The following is a 20444-nucleotide window of genomic DNA, read 5'->3' on the forward strand; positions in this document are numbered from 1 at the left end:
TAGAAGAACGTTTCCACAAGTAAGGTCGCAGTGAACTATGTAACTCCCCTCTTTGAGAGCGTGCAAGTGCTTCAGGCCAATCGTGATATCACAAGCCATGCGCAGACAGAGCTCGTAACTTAGGGGGTAACGGCTGGTGTAAAGATCGCTATCACCATAAAGCAGTTGCGCGAGGTTACCACAGGACAAATTTTCCATAATAATTGCGCTTCCATTCGACCATTTTGTGATTTCAAATGCGTTTATTATGTTCTCATGTCTTGCCAACTTCAGACAACAAAATTCTTTGAGCACCACTTCCCATGTTTCCTCTCTCGCCACGAACACACTCTATTCTGTGGACTGGATACATCTGCGTCACAAGCACGTTTTCGCACTTGAGGTCGTTGTGGACCACATACTTTTTCTCCCTGACCGTGTTCAAGTAGTTGAGGCCGTTTGTGACGTCACAGGCCATGTGTAGGCGGAGATCGTATGTAAGAGGATATTTGTCGCTATAAAGACTTTTATCGCAGAAAAGCAGTTTCACGAATTACCAACGGGGATAATTTCTAAGACAATCGCCGCCCCTTCAACCCATTGTGTGATTTCAAACGTTTCTATTATGTTTTTGTGTCTTCTCAGCCGCAAGAAACCAAACTCTGTGGCAATCGTAAACAAAATATAAGCTATGAAGCAGCTCGTGATATACAAATAAACAATGTCAAAATGGAGGAAGTGTGGCAAAAATTACATTTTTTCCACCAAAGGCGTGGTAATCAATTCAAATCTTGTTTATTTTCGAAAAAAGCAACTACTCGGATGAACAATATACAAAGAAATAAAACGGCGATAAAACTATACAGGTTTTCGAGTGGCATCAACTGGTTTCAACTACAGCATCGGGTAATAATGTAATTTCCACACGTCCACTCGTTTTTACGAACTAACAATCTTAAGAGGCTCTAAGATTAGATAAAAACAATATTTCCATTTTCCAATATAATCCAAAATTATTGTAGTTAAAAAGAAGAAGAAAAAGAACGAAAGTTGCGGCGTATCGGACTTAAAAGTGAAAAAAATGGGCATGAAAGCAAAAGGTTGGCCACATAGGCGTTTTTTTTATACAATAAAGAATAGAATGACAAGCTAACAGTTTAAAGGGCAAAGCAAAACAGTAAAAACAAGATAAAGTACTGGTGCAAGACACAGTTTTCTTGTCACACAGATTCAAGAGCAAGTAATGCCATCTGCACATCATTTGAAAACAATTATGGTTGAGTTTTGTGTGATTCGCTTTCAAAAAATAACGTTATGTAACCAGGAAATTAGTTTATTCGTGTGGTAGAGGAAACGAGTTGTATCAAAGGACGGAAAATAAGATTTTCAAGGCCAGGGCAAACAGAAGGATTACCTGCAAAGCACAAGCAATATTAAGATTTCTAAATTTATTGTTCAAAATAGCATAAGTATTGCACCGGACGAAAATAACTTAAATCAATTACTTTTGTTTTTGTAATAAACAACAACCTTTAGATTTTTAAACTTACGATTACCAATGACCAAAGGTCACTGGACTGATTCTGTTCTGTGTCACTGGACTGCTTGTTGGGAACTTCTTTCAGGCGGCTTGACTGCTTTTTGATTTTCTCTTCGGGGCCACTTGACTGCTTTTTAATTTTCTCTTCGGGACCACTTGACTGCTTTTTAATTTTCTCTTCGGGGCCACTTGACTGCTTTTTAATTTTCTCTTCGGGGCCACTCGACTGCTTTTTGCGATTTCCTGCAAGGACTATGAGGCAAACACATATTTTAATGGAGCTTTTTCATAAAAATTCTTACCTCCATATTCCAAAGCGGTTAACTTTGTATTTGACTTCGGTGGGAACGATTCTTCTGCGTTATTTACGAATTATTGTCAGAATTTTAAACATATCTAATTATCTGAACAATCGCTTTATTAATAATGACAAACTACTTCAAAGTAAAATGAAATATTTGTATTTAAATAGATAGTTTTTAAAAAAAACTTCAAAAGTCTAACAGAAAAGTCACATCTCCAATTACTGTATATGACAATTACAACAGACTTCTTAGTTAGAGCATATATTATGATCGCTCCGAGCTATAACTCAAATTCGTTGCAAATTTGAGAAAAGACCAAAAGTTTCGCAAACCTGGCAGGAAATTGTTCGTAGCCGGACAAAACAAGTCAAGTGGAACGGTGACTTCGTCTTCATCATCGTCGATTTCATTCCTCCGACTTTGGATATTGCTGACGTTTTCATCAATCCAACTCTCACTGAACTTCTGTAACACATCCTGCAAATTCCTGTGGACTTCATCAGCGTCAGGGCGATCTTCAGGGTCGTTACTCCAACATCTTCTCATTTCGTTGTTCATCACGATAACAGCGGGGTGGTTTGTGTGCAAACAGTTAAGCATACTTGTATCTGGGTGTTCTCCCTGCAAAGTCGCCTTTTTGACATCTTCGTCCTTTTGATCAATAGGAAATTGATAAAAAAGAATTTTGTAAAAAAATTTTCCCAAACTGTAGATATCCACTTTTGTGGTTGGAACAGAGTCATCGTTGTGTGAAGCTCCTAATTGCTCTGGGGCGGCGTAAAACACGGTGTAGAGAAGCTTTGGGTTACGTACTCGCGCTAGGCCGCTACGATCAATCAAGAATGAGCTCCCAAAGTCAGCAATTTTACATCTTCAATTAGGAGTTAAAAGCACGTTTTCACATTTGAGGTCGCAGTGAACTATGTAACTCCCCTCTTTGAGAGCGTGCAAGTGCTTCAGGCCATTCGTAATATCACAAGCCATGCGCAGACAGAGCTCGTAACTTAGGGGGTAACGGCCGGTGTAAAGATCTCTATCAGCACCAAGCAGTTGCGCGAGGTTACCACAGGACAAATTTTCCAAAATAATTGCGCTTCCATTAGACCATTTTGTGATTTCAAACGCCTTTACTATGTTCTCATGTCTTGCAAACTTTATGCAATGGAACTCTCTGAAATAAAAAGTACATCAGTTATTGTATACCCGTATAAAGAAATATTCATTTCAAAAGAACAGTTACAATCGATTCAATTTATCTGTTAAATCATATTAACACAAGACTACATAGAGTGATACAAAAGTTTAATGCAAACTACATCTGCACATCATCTTACCGTCTTGCCATTTGTATCATCTCGTCGTCATCACCAGTCTTAGGAAAGCACTTGATTGCAACTTTTGTTTTCCTAAAATATCCTAACCTCACACGAGCAAACGCACCTCTCCCAATGTTTCCTTTCTCGCCACGAACACACTCTATCTTGTGGGCTGGATACATCTAAAGAACAAACATATAAATAGGAAGAGAGGGAGGTCAAGTCTAAGGAGTCGCATATAAAAGGGGCTCTCGTAGAAAACGTTGGGTCCAATTTAAAAAAAAAACATGTTTCTATGACCTGTCCTGATTACAAGACAAACAAGAGGAAACTGTAACAACCATTAACCGAGGATTAACTTTATGGCAAACTTGCAACTGAAACATGAAACTTTTCTTCTGTCTGATGCGAAAAAAAACCATCGTTGAAAGTGTTATGTAAATATATCACAACCTATCTTTTTGGCTATTTTTGATCTGTTTAACAAAAAACAGTTCCCAAAGTTTATACGTGCATCGGAAACTGGAAAACGACTGAATCTTGTCTGGTTATTGAATTTTTAACACAAAACGGCTGTAGATTCTCGCCGCCATTAATTTGTTTACCGGTGCTATGAGCTTAGTTACGTAATAATGCGTGCCTTTTTTGGTCAGTACAGTACCATTGTCTTGATGTGATGGCGGGCTTTCTTTTCGTTAGTTAGTTGTTGTGTTTGGTAGTGTTACTTGTGCTCTGATTAATCTGCTGCTTTTGTAGATTCTTTTTGATTGAGGCGGTTAAACATAGGTAATGTTGATTGAATTTGTAAGAAGAAGTTAATAAGGCTTGCTTTACGCCACAGTTCGGTGAGTTTTGTTGTTTAGCTGCGTGGCGCTGTTTCGTTGGTAAGTCATGTTGGATTTGTGTTGCAGAAAACCGCGTTATTTTTCGTGACGCGCGTATTTGACTCTGGAATAAACTGTACGTGGCACTGGCAGTTTAGCAAGCGCTGCCCGAGTGTGCGTCGTAACAGGTGTGGTGTGACATAAGCATAGGAGAACATTTAGACTTCTTATTGATTAAAAAGGATGCAAAATTTCTGATGACGATGCAATCAGACAAATGAATCACGTTTTGTTCTGAGCTCTGCTATATATTGATATATATATTAGCGGTTAATATAATATTTCAACTAAACACACAAACCTTGGCAGTTGAAGCCGTCACCTACAAACCAGTCTTTGCACTTACAAGTGTATCCCCCACTTGTGTTTATGCAATTTGCCTCAACGTGACATGCGTGAGTCCCAAGAGCGCATTCATCAACACCTGAAAACATCACGTAGTTACCGACTATGAAATACTGCCTTTCCAAAAAAAACGAGACAAAATTTCACTCTTTGACCTAAAATTTTAACATATTATACTTGTTGTAAATAAGTACTCAAAATATTCTAAATGTAACATAAATATTTGTACCCACCTTGACATTGGATGCATGTTACAACAACCAACACGAACACCAGATAGGACAACATCATTTTTGCAGAATATTCAGACACTGAACCCAGCTTACATGTCAAAACTCCTTTTTTTCCACCAACGATCAAGTTTTTCTTCAAAACTTGACAGGGAAATTAGTAAAGGATATCCTCTCGCGATATAACCAAAAACGATTGATCGATGCTAAACAAACTGTGCGGTGCGACATCGATAGCCTGTGAGACTGTCTTCCTTTGCAATAGATCCGAAATTGTCCGTCACTGCACGACCCAAACATTTTATACATTTACATGTTACCTGACACAATGAGTGGTTGATCATTTCCATCAGAAATTAAAATTAACAAACTGTTAAAGAAAACATTGGGTTTACAGGCTTTGAAGTCCGGGCATTGCAGCCTTGCTGGATCAGCCTCTTATACCTGACATCTCGATACGATAGCTGTGATCGCCAAGTAAGGACCTGCGCAGTGGGGCGATCCAGCCAATGTGGGTTAACGTAAACTCAGTCATGCAGAATATGACCCCAGTTTCGAAACCATCTGGTTCGCAACGACTTTTTGCTGAGTGTTTTTTTCCCATCAGATTTCATCAGTGCAGCTCGGTGACTGGTGACGATCTTTCCAGCTAAATTGCCAGGCGACGACTTCCACATTGTGGTGAACAAGTATTCCGTGCTTGGTTGCTCCTTCCAACATTTCTTAATGTCCCAAAAAGGCTCAAATTATATAAACGTACATGTATGTATATATTCTTTCATTGCTTTAGTAGTATAAGGGTTGGAATAAGTCGTCTTCCCATTTTTGTATTTATCATTCCAATCTCAAGAACAACTCTTCACATAGATAATAAAAGACAAATACGAAAATGTAAATGAGGATTTACGCAAAGTCACTCAAGCATGAAGACCCCAGGCTCCACTTTTATATAACCACCTGGTTCACAAGACAGTTCAAATAATTTGTGGAAAACATACAGCTAAGTCAAGCAGCCACATACTGCAGCAGAGAAATACATATTATCGGCTTGCAAGATTATTGTAAATGAGATGCTTGGTCCTGGTGCAGTTAAGGAAGTAGCTAAAGTCCCCCTCTCAGACAATACAATTGCAAGATGTATCGAAGACATGTCTGTGGACATCGAAAAACTTGTTTTGGAAACTGTACGTATTAGCTGAAAATTTTCATTACAAGTAGATGAGTCGACAGACATCAGTGCACATGCTCAACTCTTGGCAAACGTACGTTTTGTGGATGAAGATTCTATTAGAGAAGACTTTTTGTTTTGCAAGAGACTGCCTGAGAACACAACAGGGGAAGAAATATTTCGTGTTACTTCAAATTATTTTGAACATGGAGGACTTGAATGGAAAAACTGTAAAAGTATTTGTGCAGATGGAGCAGCAGCCATGGTCGGGCGTCACAAAGGTTTTGTGCACCGAGAAGCCTTGGTTGCAAAAACTTTGGCAGCAGATCTAGCTTCTGTGCTTGGCGCTGTTGTGAGGATAGTTAATTTTGTCAAAACAAGACCACTAGAAAGTCGCATATTTGCAGCTTTATGTGAAGAAATTAGAGCAGAATACACAACTTTACAGCTTCACACGGAAGTCAGGAGATATTTTTATTGATGAAGGCTTTGATGAGGCAAAACTGCTGGAATGCGATGATTGGTGTGCAAAGTTAGCATACATGGCTGACATATTCCAACATTTAAATGAACTAAACACACGCATGCAAGGCTGAAATGAAAATCTCCTCACCAGCACAGAGAAAATAAATATATTTCGTTCAAAGGCGCAGCTTTGGCAACGACATGTGAAAAAAACAGTCTTGTTATGTTCCCACTTACCCCAAAATGATAAAGAAATGTGAACACTGCTGATCTATACGAGAACATAGAAAAACACTTGAAAATTCTTGAGGAGAAATTATCTTTTGATTACCCTTCTGTTACCACCGAACGCTTCGACTGGGTCAGGGATCCTTACAGCTCAGCAACAGCTTTTTACAAAGTCATGACCGTACAGCAGCAAGAAGAATTTACAACTCAAGATCGCTCGTTGAGATTAAGATTTTCGATCTACCTTTGGATCGATTTTGGGTGATGGCTTCCTTGAACTTGAGCTTGCGTCACATGGGGCCGTATTAGAAGTTGCATGGTTTGCTGAACTAAACGAGTAAAGAAAATATTTGTTTCTTAAAATAAGAAAAGCCCGTTTTCCAAAAGCAGACTACGAAACAGAAATATGATAACAAAGTTAGACATTATTTTGCAAATTCCATTAACTCTGTAAGGGTTACACCTTCCTCACCAGAAAACCGTTGAATCCGAATAAACAATTTATTATCAAGCTGTGGGAATAAATCCCAAGCGGGCGAATAGCTTGTAGAGTTTCAGTAATAATAGCAGTGTCTTGTCACCGAATAGAAGATCAAAGATAAAACGATGATTCCGAGTAGAGTGGAATCGAGTCGAATGTAAAAAGCCCAATTAACAGCCGCACATGACAATTTATACTTGGACATTCGGAAGCTTATTGGTTGGTTTCGTCACGTGCCGCTATACATCACTTAGGGTAATATAATACATGAATATTACATAAGAACAAAAGTGTGGTGTGACATAAGCATAAGAGAACATTTTATGTGGTAAACAGGATGTTGAATGAATCACTTTACTCGAGAATATTCGATGGATAAATCATTTCGGTCACATTATGAGGGTTTGTTTACACTTGGGTGGGGAGTTGCAAAACATTCGATGCATCTGGTAACGGGGCTTGCAAATGCTTGTTCGACACTACAAACGAAATAGATTATGCAATACTTGTGAAATGCTACACACAAAACATTACGCAATACAAATGTTGGTTTCTCTGGGTATGTTACATACACCAAAATGCGAAAAACCTTTGCCATATTTTAAGCAGGTACAACTGTAAGTGCCCGAAACATAATTTGCAAAAAGACACTAAAAAAGGTGACAAACAAAGTAAAAACTTTGTAGTTGGAAGGAGATTCAGAAGTGGTCGTCATTGGTGGCTCGAAAGTGGAAGAAATCGGTGTGGTCGAAGTCGTAGCTGGAGTTGAAGAAATCGGTGTGGTCGAAGTCATAGTTGGAGTGGTAGAACTCGGTGTGGTCGAAGTTATAGTTGGAGTGGAAAACATTGTGGTAGTGCTGGCTAAGAGACCTTCGGTAAAGCAAAAGTATTTGATACATTAGGTTTACTTTTCGATCGCTGAGTAACGCTTACCTGTGGAAAAAATGAAGTTAGTAGATGAGTTTGTTGAGAACGTGGGTTTGACCATGATGGTATAAACAGAGGTTGGGTTAAGATTAGCAAACGCTGATTCCCTGTTGTGAAGTCTGCTGTACTTTGTAATTACACTTGTTCCTTCAATCAACGTCACGTCATAAAAAAACATTACATAAGCTGGAACCAATCTTTCCCACTTGATAATGACAAAATGAGGTCCCACTGTTTCCGGTGTAATTGTGACATCAGTGTCTCCTGTGGTTAATTTTTTAGACAAGAATTTGTTTAAATCTCACTTTTTATCAACAACTTACCATAACACTCGGTACTTGATTAAAGATTTGAGAAGTTTCAACCTAACCTTATATCGCCATATTGGCTGCAATTTTTGCAATCGAAAGTAACGGTTTTGGATTCACAAGAAAAATCACTCACGAGTGCAGACTTTTCCATTCCCAATGTAACAATTGTTGCAAATACAGTTGTAACTTCCTGCTGTGTTCGTGCATGCTGCGTTCGAATCATATGGATCACCTTGGCACTCATTAATATCTGATGAAAGAACTTATTTGGTTTGACAATGTTGTCTTTACACATAAACTTGGCTTGTAGTTGTAAATTTTATTCATAATGCAAAATTCGGTAACATTTACAAGAACGGGGAACTTGCCGATACAATTGAATCCGTCACTTGTGTATCCAGAACAGCAACTTAGTGGCGGAGAGGTCACACATCCTGACGTTGTTGGAGATGGAAGGGTTGGAATTGTTGGTTCAGAAACTGTAAAAGCATGCGACTATAACCTTATCTTTGCATATTTATCATAAAACAAACAAAAGATAAAAAAAAACACTCAGAAGCTGGTCGTGAAAAAGTAATCAAACTTACGAGTTCTGACTTTAATAACTTGAGTGGATGTGGAAATGAAGTTCCGAGCTGTAACTGTTATGTTGTACTCGGTATCAGGCTGCAAGTAAAGGAAACCAATCTGACTCGTTCCAAAATTATAATCTCTTGTGTTGGTGATTGAAGCATCTGCAGTGTTTGCGTTGCTTGCATTCCATCCAATAAACAGACTGTTGTGGGTTCGCCACAAAACCTTAGGATCGTGAATAACTGGTTGACCTGTGGACAAAAAACGTGACCAGTATGAAAAGAAATATTAATTTCTGTTTTCTCCTTTTACAGAACAACAGTACGTTATACTTACCACTTGTAAAACAGGTGTAACCGTTTAAACCTTCAGCACATCGACCAGGGCAAGAATTATTGCAGTATTCTGAACATCGATGTAAACCGAAAAAAATAGATTTAATTAAGGAAGTTGCGGGTATATTTTCAATTTTTTGGTTTGCGAAGCTAATGAGATGGTAAACAAATTTATCCAGACTTCTTGTTGATTAAAACATATGTTCTGGTTACGATGCAATTAAACAAATGAATCACGTTTTATTTTGGTCTCTTTATTGATGCTATATATTCGCGGTTAATATAATATGGTTATCAATTGAAAACAAGATTGAGCAGCTATTTCAACTAAAAGCACAAACCTTGGCAGTTGAAACCGTCGCCTACAAACCAGTCTTTGCACTTACAAGTGTAACCCTCACTTGTGTTTATGCAATTTGCCTCAACGTGATAATACCAAAAACGTTTTATATGCGTACATTGATCGAAGCAAAACCAACTGTGCGGTGCGACACGATATGTAGTTTCCAAAGCCTGTCAGACTGTCTTCGTTTGTAATAGATGCGGAATTATCCAGCACTGCACGACCCAAACATTTTATACATTTACATAATACCTGACACAATGAGTGGTTTGAGCTTTTCTATTTAATAATCTGTTATAGAAAACATTAGGTTTACAGGCTTTGCAGCCCAGGCAGGGATTGCAGCCTTGCTGGATCAGCCTCTTATTCCTGACATCTCGATACTGTTGCAACACGCATGTGCTGTGATCGCCAAGGACCTGCTCAGTGGGGCGATTCTGCTAATTATGCCATTGCATGAAACATTACTGTGTTGATATAGAAACTGAATTATTGGTTTGAACAAGCGTTAACTTTTAAACTCTGATGATATTGGAGGAATGCGAAACTGTGGGTTTACGTAAACACAGTCAAGCAGAAAGCGACCCCGTTTCCAAACCATTAGGGTCGAGGCAACTATTAACGGAATGTTTTTTCTCATCAGATTTCATCAGTGCAGCTTGGTGACTGGTGACGATTTTTCCAGTTAAATTGCCATGCGACGACTTCCACATTGTGGTGATCAAGTATTTCGTGCTTGGTCGCTCCTTCCAACATTTCTTAATGTTCACTAAAATGCTCAAATTATATAAATTTACATGTATGTACATATATTTTCATTGCTTTTGTAGTATAAGGGTTGGAATGAGCCGTCTTCCCATTTTTGTATTTTTCTTTCCAATCTCAAGAACAACTCTCAACATATATCGTAAAGGACAAATACGAAATTGTAAATGAGGATTTGCGTAAAGTCATTCAAGACCCCACGCTCTTATAGGCCTTGCTTTTGAAAGTAAATTTCATAAATTAATTAATTCAATGGATGCCCTCCAAATAAATCACCAAGCGAACGAATCCAGAAGAATCACCTGAAATTTCCTCAAAGACACAAAACAAATGTACAAATTACTCTTTTACAGTTTTCATGTCGCTTTACAGTTTGCGAATTAATTGTGAATTTAATGCGTAATGCGCTTCTGAAACAAGTTAGTTAGTTTCTTAACAATCGTTTTGCTCCAGAATGTTGCATTATCATTGTGATTCCATGCAAAGACAAGGAGGACATATTTTTATTGGAACTGCTTGTAAAGTGGAGTAGCTACAGTTTTATTATATATCCCTGAAATCTTACGAGATAGCACATGGAATAAAATATACAAAGGTGGTGATACAACACTTCACTAACAGTGTAGCAGAATCTTGCAAGCAATCTTATTCGTTAGTTTTTCTTCTTCTCTCAATTTCGTACTCAGTCACGAGTTGGTTAACTCCATTGTTGTGTTGTTTTTTAGCGACACTGATGATGCCTGCACAGACAGGCGAAATATATATGTCGTAAAACTTGAAACAGACAGACGACTTGGGATTATTTATCATTTTCAGTCACGAGGAAACACTTTTGTTTGCTCAAATTATCCAAAATCAACTCAAGGAAACGCGACCTTCACATTTACGTACTAGCAATCTACAACCGTAATCAGACATCCAGACAATAAAGTGAACCCCAGGTCGGAAACCTTTAGCATTTAAAAAGCCAAATACACACTTTAGCTTTAACTGAAACAAACCATAGAATCCACGACACGTAACTTGATAGCGATTATTTTAGTTCTTAAATTCACTTGAAAACAAAACCATTTCAGTAAACTTACAAAACCCTACAGTACACGCAATAGTGTAAAATGTGTTTTGTTTGCAATGAGCTTACCGTCACATAGAGCCATATTAGAAGTTGAATGACCTGCTAAACGAGTAATAAAAATATTTTTCACTTTATTACAATCGTTGAACTGCTTCGACAGCAAATTGCAATTGCCATATTTTTAGAAGGATTTTTTTACTATTAGCTGTTTTTGTTAATACTGAGAACCAAGTATATATGACGTAACTGGAAAATGTTTCGCCAATCAGGTGGCGAATGCAGACCCAGTTACCCATTACTGATTTTGCCAGTCCAATCACGTGCTTCGGCATTCACAATGATTGGGTAATTACAAATTGATTTTTTGCCCATTGACATTGCTTTCCTCTACAGGTTTGCAGACCTTGTTACCCTTACTTACCCTAACAGTCGTTGTTGCGAAACCCTATTCTGAGTGCTGTTTTCCAAGAAATTTCTTTGCCTGATGTTTACATTTAGAAAGTGAGAACCTAATGTATTTCCTGAAGCATAATTTGTTCAACCAAAACATGATGAATGTAAACAACATGCAAAATTCTGTTGAAGAATTTTATTGGTTTTTGGCCTGTTTTATAGTGCACCTTGGCAATTTTATGAGAATTTTATAAGAATATATTTGAACTGTGAGCTGTGATACCCACCTACAGGCAGGCGACATTGTAAAGATGCCCGTGAATTGTTTTGTGAAGTTTTTTAATTAAAACGTAGCCTATACGTTCTCTTTTGCATTAGATTATGCGTTTAAGTTTTCTTCCAGTAATACAAAAATGATGACCAAGCTTGTCAGAAGACAAGAATTAAAGAGCAGCATTTATTGACAGATAATTACTTCTCATGCAAGCTTCACATGCAAGTTGGATGATATTAAAATTTAATTGTCTGCTTGAAAGCACTAGGTACATTAGCAGCAGTTTTGAAACGGATTTATTGCTTCAGCACAGCTGTATACAAAGTAATGTTCTTTCTCTGGCTCATATTTATTGGATCACAAACATCTTACACATGCCTTGTTTATTTCATTGCTTAAGTTTATACACACGTTACCAGCAGCGTCCTCTCGACTGTACAGTATATTGTAAGGATTAATGTGTTAAAATTCAACGAGTGTGTTATGGTAAAATTTCAAGTTTCTTTTGCGAAAACTTGGTTTTTAATGTGACAACTGAAATGACTCAAACATATTGTGGATACATGAAACGTAAACAAGATAGCATGTTGCAAATTTCGGTTACAATATATGTACATAGAATTTCTGTCTCCGTCTTGGTGGGGTCAGGGTTTACACGCCTCCCTGTCATCTTTCCATTTTTTATATTCAGCTTTCCAATCTTCCAACAACTCGCGATATTCTCTGTGTGAAATTTTTCATAAATAGATTCTATTTTAAGAAAATATGAAAGATATGCTAAAAATTCGAAATCCTGGATGTACGACATAAATTTGGCATTTGTTCATTTTGCTATGATCCCAAAATAATGTACGTTTGTTTGAGTTGCTTGCAATAAAGGTCACCTATGACTGGGCAAAACGTTGCAGCCGGAAGGAGGTTCAAAAGTGGTCGTTATCGGTGGCTCGACAGTGGAAGAGCTCGGTGTGGTCGAAGTCATAGTTGGAGTGGAAAACATTGTGGTAGTGCTGGCTAAGAGACCTTCTGTAAAGCAAAAGTATTTGAAACACTTGTGTCACGTTCGCATCACTCAGTAACGCTTACCTGTGGTAAAAGTGAAGTTAGTTGATGTGCTTGTTGAGAACGTGGGTTTGACCATGATGGTATAAACAGAAGTTGGGTTAAGATTAGCAAAAGCTGCTTCTCTGTTGTGAAGTCTGCTGTACTTTGTAATTACACTTGTTCCTTCAATCAACGTCACGTCATAATAAAATAGTTCATAAGCTGGAACCAATCTTTCCCACTTGACGATGACGAAATGAAGTCCAACATTTTGTGGAATAATTGTGACATCACTGTTTCCTGTGTGTGGTTAATTTTTAGAACAGAGTTTATTGTTTAAATCTAACTTTTTATCAACAACTTACCATAACACTCGGTGCTGTAACCACAGTAACAACTTAATCCATAATAATTTTTATCGCAGATACCACGGGTTCCACAAACTGAATAAGTAGTTGAATCACATTTTCCTGCAAATTTTGTAGTGTTTGGTAGGACTTGTTGGGTTATTGTAACTTGCCATAAACTTAACTTACCCACACAAAAGATTCCATCGCCAAAGTATCCCAACTTACAAGAACATGTGAAACTGCCCATTGTGTTCGTACATATCGCCTCATTGTGGCAGTTGTGCAAACCGTAAGAACATTCATCAATATCTGCAATAAAGTTTTACTTATTTGACTAAATATTAATTCATGACAAATTTAATTATTATAACCTATACAAGATCCTCCTAAGAGCGCAAAGCCAGCTCCACAACCGTGAGCAGGATTTGGTGTGCTTGGCGACAAAGTTGGGTCAATCGGCATTTCAGGTTCTGCAATACAGTTGCCAACATAAAAACTAAATTTAAAGTTTTTGTTTTGAGATGAAAGGAGAAAATGAGTTACTTTACCAGTTTGAGCTAAAATGCTCGCAGATGCAGTTCCAAGGTGGTTATAGACAACTACAGTTAGATTATAATTTGTTGATGGCTTCAGAAACGAAAACGCTGCTTTGTTTGGAATGTGTTGATCATAGGAAACTCCATCACCAGACAGAAATGCACTTCTATATGCAACTTTGTTGCTTGTCCATGAAAAACTGAGGCCGGTACCAGATTTCCAAGTTATTGATAAGTTTCCAATAGAAGGTAATTCAACTATTAAAAATAAATTGAACTGTAGAAGTAATTTATGATAGCAAATCTGCAAAAATGCAAACTCCGATCCACAGTGGACTTACCAAACGTGTCAGACCAAAGGGAATATGTATCACATTCTCCTCTTGAATAACATTCTGTTCCTCCACAATGCCCTATGATTGTTTACACGATGGAATATTGTGAAATAAATAATTAAAAATGTCATTTATTCCATAATTAAGGTAAGAAAAAGAAAAGTCATTTAATTCTTAATCTCGCCATATTAGCAGCAATTTTTGCAATCGAAAGTAACGGTTTTTGATTCACAAATGACATCACTTACGAGTGCAAACGTTTCCATCCCCAACATAACAATTGTTGCAAATACAATTGTAACTTCCAAGTGTGTTTGTGCATGCTGCGTTCGAATCACATGGATTACCTGCGCACTCGTTAATATCTGGTAAAAAATATGATAGTTTGTCAAACCGGTTGTTTTAACACATTTACACGGCCTGTACTTTCAAATTTTATTTATAATCGTGTAAACTCCCATATCGTTTGTAGACAGCTGCATGTGGCAAAAATATATTACACAGACCCGATGCAGTATACTGCTGGGGGCAAAAATTTTCTTCAGAGTTCCAAATTTAATGTGTTATTTATACACAAAAAATAAAGTATAGTTTGCAATGTTATCTCGACATGAAAAACATTTTTATGACACATGTTGAAACTAACAGAAGTCAAATGCAAAATTCGGTCCAATTTACAAGAACGGGAAACTTGCCATTGCAATTAATTCCGTCACTTGTGAATCCAGAACAGCAACTTAGTGGCGGAGAGTTCACACATCCTGACGTTGTTGGAGATGGAAGGGTTGGAATTGCTGGTTCCGAAACTGTAAAAGCACGCGGTTTTAACATCTTCGCATATTTATCATAAAACAACTAAAACATGCAAAACTCAGAAGCTGGTCGTGAGGTGAGTAATCGAACTTACGAGTTCTGACTCTTAAAACTTGAGTAGATGTGGAAATGAAGTTCCGAGCTACAACTGTTATGTTGTACTCGGTATCTGGCTGCAAGTAAAGGAAACCCATCTGCCTCGTTCCTGAATAGTAATATCTTGTGCCGGTGGTTGAAGCACCCGCTGTGTTCGCGTTGCTGGCATTCCATCCAATAAACAGACTGTTGTGGGTTTTCCACAAAACCTTGATATTGTGAATAACTGGTTGACCTGTGGACAAAAAACGTGACCAGTATGAAAAGAAATATTAATTTCTGTTTTCTCCTTTTTACAGAACAACAGTACGTTATACTTACCACTTGTAAAACAGGTGTAACCGTTCAAACCTTCAGCACAACGACCAGGGCAGGAACTATTGCAGTATCCTGAACATTGATGTAAACAGAAAAAAATAGATTTAATTAAGTTAGGTGCGGGTAAATTTTAACGAAGCTAATGAGATGGTAAAGAAATTTACTAAGACTTGGAATAAAAACAATGTTCTCGTTACAATGCAATCAGACAAATTAATCACGTTCTGCTATATGTTGCTCTGCTGTATATTGATACTATATATTAGCGGTTATTATTATATTTTTGTGAATTTATAAAACAAGGAAAAGTCATTGGATTGAACTGCTATTTCCAGTAAAAGCACAAACCTTTGCAGTCGAAACCGTCGCCAACAAACCAGTCTTTGCACTTACAAGTGTATCCCCCACTTGTGTTTGTGCAATTTGCCTCAACGTGACATGCGTGAGTCCCATCAGTGCATTCATCAACACCTGAAATCATCACGTAGTTACCGACTATAAAATACTGATTTCCGAAGAAAACGAGACAAAATCTTGATATTTTATCAAAAATTTCAACATATTATACTTATTGCAAGTTAGTGATCAAAAAATTCCAAATGTAACATGAATATTTGTACCCACCTTGACATTGGACGCATATTACAACAACCAACACGAACACCAGATGGGACAACATCATGTTGGCAGAATAATCTGACACTGAACACATCTTGCGTCACAAAGCCCCTTTTCATCCACCAGCCACACAAAGCATTTTTTCTTCACATTCACTGGGTGTGTCGAAACTTGACAAACAACCAGCCTTTTCAACCCAGAAAAGAGTGACGGAAATTCCCTCGTGCTAAAACCAGAAACCTTTTATTCTGTGTACATTGATCGAAGCCAAACAAACTCTGCGATGCGACACGGTATTTACTGTAGATAGCCTGCCAGCCTGTCCTCGTAATTGATCTGGAATTGTCCGCCACTGCACGACCCAAACACTTCATACAACATGATACCTGACAAAATGAGTGGTTTGAGTTTCAGAAAACATTAGGTTTACAGGTTTGCTGCCCAGGCATTGCAGCCTTATTGGATCAGCCACTCTATCCTGACATCTCGATACGATAGCTGTGAACGCCAAGGCCCTGCACAGTGGGGCGATCCTGCCAATTGTGTCATTGCATGAAACGTTACTGCATTGTTATAGAAAATGAATTATTGGTCTCAACTGATCAAAGCATTTATTTTTAAACTCAGGTGATTTTAGAGGAATGCGAAACCGGGGGTTTACGTAAAGTCGGTCAAGCATAAAGCGACCCAAGTTTCGAAACCAACTGGTTCGCAGAAACTTTTTTTAATTTTTTTCCCTCCAGGTCTCACTGGTGTTTCTTGCATACCGACGTGACTTGGCTCGAATAAAATCCCTGCTCTGGGATTTTCCGTAAAGTCAGTCGTGCATGCAAACGTTGAGTGTACAATTTTACGGAACCTAGTAGAAAAGACATATTTTTCCGGTAAACCGACTTTCTATAACGGCACACCGGTTGTTAAGCGCTGAGTGTTTGTTGTACAAAACCTAGAATTTTCATGTCCAAATGATACAGCTGTAATACAAAAGGTTTTTAATTTGCGAAACGTTTACAGAAGCGTTCAAGTAAAAAAAAACGATGTCTTGGACATTGCAAACAGGTTGTGATGTGAGTGATTGTGTTGTGCAACGTGTCAACCAATTTAACGTTCCAATCTTTCTACAATCTTCCACTGAACCCAGCTTGCGTGACTAATCTCCATTTCTCCACCAACGACCCAAAGCATTTTTTCTAAACGAATCACAGGGTCCGTTGAACCTTGACAAAAAACCTTGACTAGCTGGATCAGCCACTTATCCCTGACAAGTCTCTTGTTTACTGACATCTCGATACGATAACTGTGATCGCCAAGTAAAGACCTGCGCAGTGGGCGATCCTGCCAATCCTACCAATCATGCCATTGCATGAAACATTACTGCGTTGTTACAGAAAATGAATTACTGGTCTGAACAGATCAAAGCGTTTTTTCTAAATTCAGGTGATGTTGGAGGAATGCGAAACCAGGGGCTTACGTAAAGTCAGTCAAGCATAAAGCGACCTTAGTTTTATAACTATCTGGTTCGCAGCAACATTTTTTAAAATTTTTCTCGCCAGGTCTCACAAGTGTTTCTTGCACACGTGACTTGGCTCAAATAAGAACCCTGCTGTAGGATTTTCCGTAAAGTCAGTCATGAATGCAAACGTTGAGTCTACAATTTCATGGAAACTAGTAGAAAAGATATTTCTTTCAAAAAAACAAGCTATTTTTACTTAAACCAGTGAAAGTAAAAAATTCTGGTGGTTTTAATGTTGATTAAAATGCTCAAATGATGTAAATGTCGTTTTATTGCTTTAGTACTAGGGTTAACATGCCTTGTTCATCTTTCCGTTTGTTGTATCTATCTATCCAATACTCGAACAACTCTCAACACAGTTTGTAATGGAGGAACCCGAAACTATAACTGGGGATTTGCGCAAAGTTAGTGAAGCATGCATACCCATCCACCCGCTTTTACGAAACCAAAAGGTTGACAACACTGTTCAAACAGTTTGTGAAACACATAAACGGGTAAAACATGTTTGTGTTACAATGTTTGGCTCTCATAGACATAGCTTTTGAATGCAACTTTCATAATCGCTTGATTGAACGCTTGATTGGTGCCCTCCAAATAAGGTACCAAGGGAACGAAGCGAGAATAATTACCTGAATCGAAAAAATTTTCTTGAAAAAAAAATACCCACAAAGCGGTTTCAGCTTTCATTTCGAGTGCTTTAAATAGAATGTTAATTCCCACGCGAACAGCACTTTTAAAAAGGGATGAACACGTAAGGAAAAAGGCATATTGCACGTTACGGAGAATATTATTCCTGCCATATTCAAAATATCCGACTTTTAAATATAACAGTTCAAAATAAAATCCTTATGCCACGTTTCCATGCATGACTGACTTTACGCAAAATCTTTGATAAGATTTTTTCGTGACATTCGCCCAGAAAACATGGAAGGTTGTAGAAAGATTGGAATGCTGAATAACAAGAATGAAACTCCGCTTTATAATGTAACATTTTAAACAGGACAATTTTCACCTACTACGTAAAGTGAGACAGTGTTCGTAACCTTTTGTAATGACGTCACACTTATAAATCTTGAAACTTCGGCGGCACACCCTAACCCAATATGTAAGACTTATACGTCAAAGAAGAAGTAGTCAATGTATTGTTACATTCACACCGCGGTAAACCGACTTTCTCTCACCGCACACCGGTTGTTAAGCACTGAGTGTTGGTTGTACACAACCTAGAATTTTGTGAATGTTGATTGCACGGAGTGTTGGTTGTACAAAACCTAGAATTTTGTGAGTGTTGATTGCACGGAGTGTTGGTTGTACACACCCTAGAATTTTGTGAGTGTTGGTTGCCCGGAGTGTTGGTTGTACATAACCTAGAATTTCCATGTCAAAATGATACAGGTGTAATACAAAAGGTTTTTAATTCGCGAAACGTTCACAGAAGCGCTCAAGTAAAAAATAACGATGTCTTGGACATTGTAAACAGGTGCTGATGTCAGTATTTTGTTCTGCAACGTCCCAACCAATTTAACATTCCAATCTTTCTACAATGTTCCACTGCACCCAGCTTGCGTGACAAAACCCTATTTCTTCCACCAACCACAAAGCCCTTTTTGCACGATCGACTGGGTGTGTAGAAACTTGACAAACAAACCATTTTTTCAACCCCAAAAATATCAAGGGAAATTTCCTCGTGATAAAACCAGAATTTTCCTGACACAAGAAGTGGTTTGAGTTTTTCCATAGGATAATAAAATCATAAAACTGTTGTAGAAAAACATTAGAATGACAGGTTTTGCAGCCCAGGCATTGCAGCCTAGCTGGATCAACCACATTTTCCTGATAAGTCTCTTTTTTTCCTGACATCAACGATAGCTGTGATCGCTAATTGAGGACGTGCGCATTGGGGCGATCCTGGCAATCATGCTGTTGCATGAAACATTAATGTGTTGTTATAGAAAAGGAATTATTGGTCTGAACACATCAAAGCATTTATTTTTAAACTCAGGTGATTTTTGAGGAATGCGAAACCGGGGGTTTACGCAAAGTCGGTCAAGCAGAAAGCGACCCCAGTTTCGAAACCAACTGGTTCGCACCAACATTTTATATTTTTTTCTCGCCAGGTCTCACTAGTTTTTCTTGCACACTGACGTAACTTGGCCGAATAAAGACCCTGCTATGGGATTTTCCGTAAAGTCAATCATGCATGCAAAAGTTGAGTGTACTATTCAACGGAAACTATAGTAGAAAAGATATTTTTTTTTAAGAAAACAAGCTTTTTTTATTTAAACCAGTGAAAATGAAAAATTCTGGTGGTTTTAATGTTGATTAAAATGCTCAAATTATGTAAATGTGTTTTTATTGCTTTAGTACTAGGGTTAACATGCCTGAGTCATCTATCCGTTTGTTGTATCTATCTATCCAATACTCCAATAACTCTCAACAGAGATTATAATGGAGGAACCCGAAACTATAACTGGGGATATGCGCAAAGTTAGTGAAGCATGCAGACCCATCCATCCGCTTTTACGAAACCACAAGGTTTGTAACACCGTTTAAATAGTTTGTGAAACACATAAACTGGTAAAACATGTTTATGTTAAAATGTTTGGCTCTCAAAGACCTTTGCTTTTAAATGCAATTTTCATAAATCGCTTGATTGGACGGGGTGCCCTCCAAATAAGGTAACAAGCGATTAAAGCAAGAAAAATCACCTGAATTAAAGAAATTTTTTTGAAGACAAAAAATAAATGTTTAAATTACTCTTTTACAGTTTTCATGTCGCTTTACAATGCGAAATAATGGTAAATTTTGCTGCTTGATGAAGCTGTGTAAGGAAAACTAATGCCGTGATTGTTCAAAGTTAGCCCCGAAATCCAATAAGTTCACGAAA

The 20444-nt window shown here is 37.9% G+C and overlaps 2 protein-coding genes across 2 annotated transcripts in view; both read right to left on the minus strand.

The window, feature by feature from the left end:
- Positions 1–20444, minus strand: part of LOC145910614 (uncharacterized) — a 112461-nt gene that overhangs the window by 35093 nt on the left and 56924 nt on the right. The gene's annotated exons all lie outside the window — the stretch shown is intronic.
- Positions 12175–16133, minus strand: LOC145910600 (uncharacterized). The gene is made up of 14 exons (XM_082997786.1): positions 16051–16133; positions 15775–15897; positions 15430–15498; positions 15107–15343; positions 14895–15005; positions 14448–14564; positions 14206–14277; positions 13877–14122; positions 13700–13798; positions 13515–13637; positions 13344–13448; positions 13021–13278; positions 12822–12960; positions 12175–12660 (listed from the first exon to the last, which is right to left on the minus strand). Exons 1-14 carry the CDS (start codon positions 16106–16108, stop codon positions 12582–12584), a joined length of 1836 nt encoding a protein of 611 aa, XP_082853912.1. The 5' UTR covers positions 16109–16133; the 3' UTR covers positions 12175–12581.

Source organism: Ascidia mentula, chromosome 8 (assembly GCF_947561715.1).
Source record: "Ascidia mentula chromosome 8, kaAscMent1.1, whole genome shotgun sequence".
In the NCBI taxonomy this organism is placed as follows: domain Eukaryota; kingdom Metazoa; phylum Chordata; class Ascidiacea; order Phlebobranchia; family Ascidiidae; genus Ascidia; species Ascidia mentula.

Excerpts from the sequence above, each read along its gene's own strand:
- LOC145910600 (XM_082997786.1), bottom strand. The coding sequence starts at position 16,108 with ATGATGTTGTCCCATCTGGTGTTCGTGTTGGTTGTTGTAATATGCGTC. Across the intron at positions 13,638-13,699 it reads CTTAGGAGGATCTTGTATAG|ATATTGATGAATGTTCTTAC; the intron begins GTTATAATAATT and ends ACTTTATTGCAG. Across the intron at positions 13,279-13,343 it reads TTACAGCACCGAGTGTTATG|GAAACAGTGATGTCACAATT; the intron begins GTAAGTTGTTGA and ends AACCACACACAG.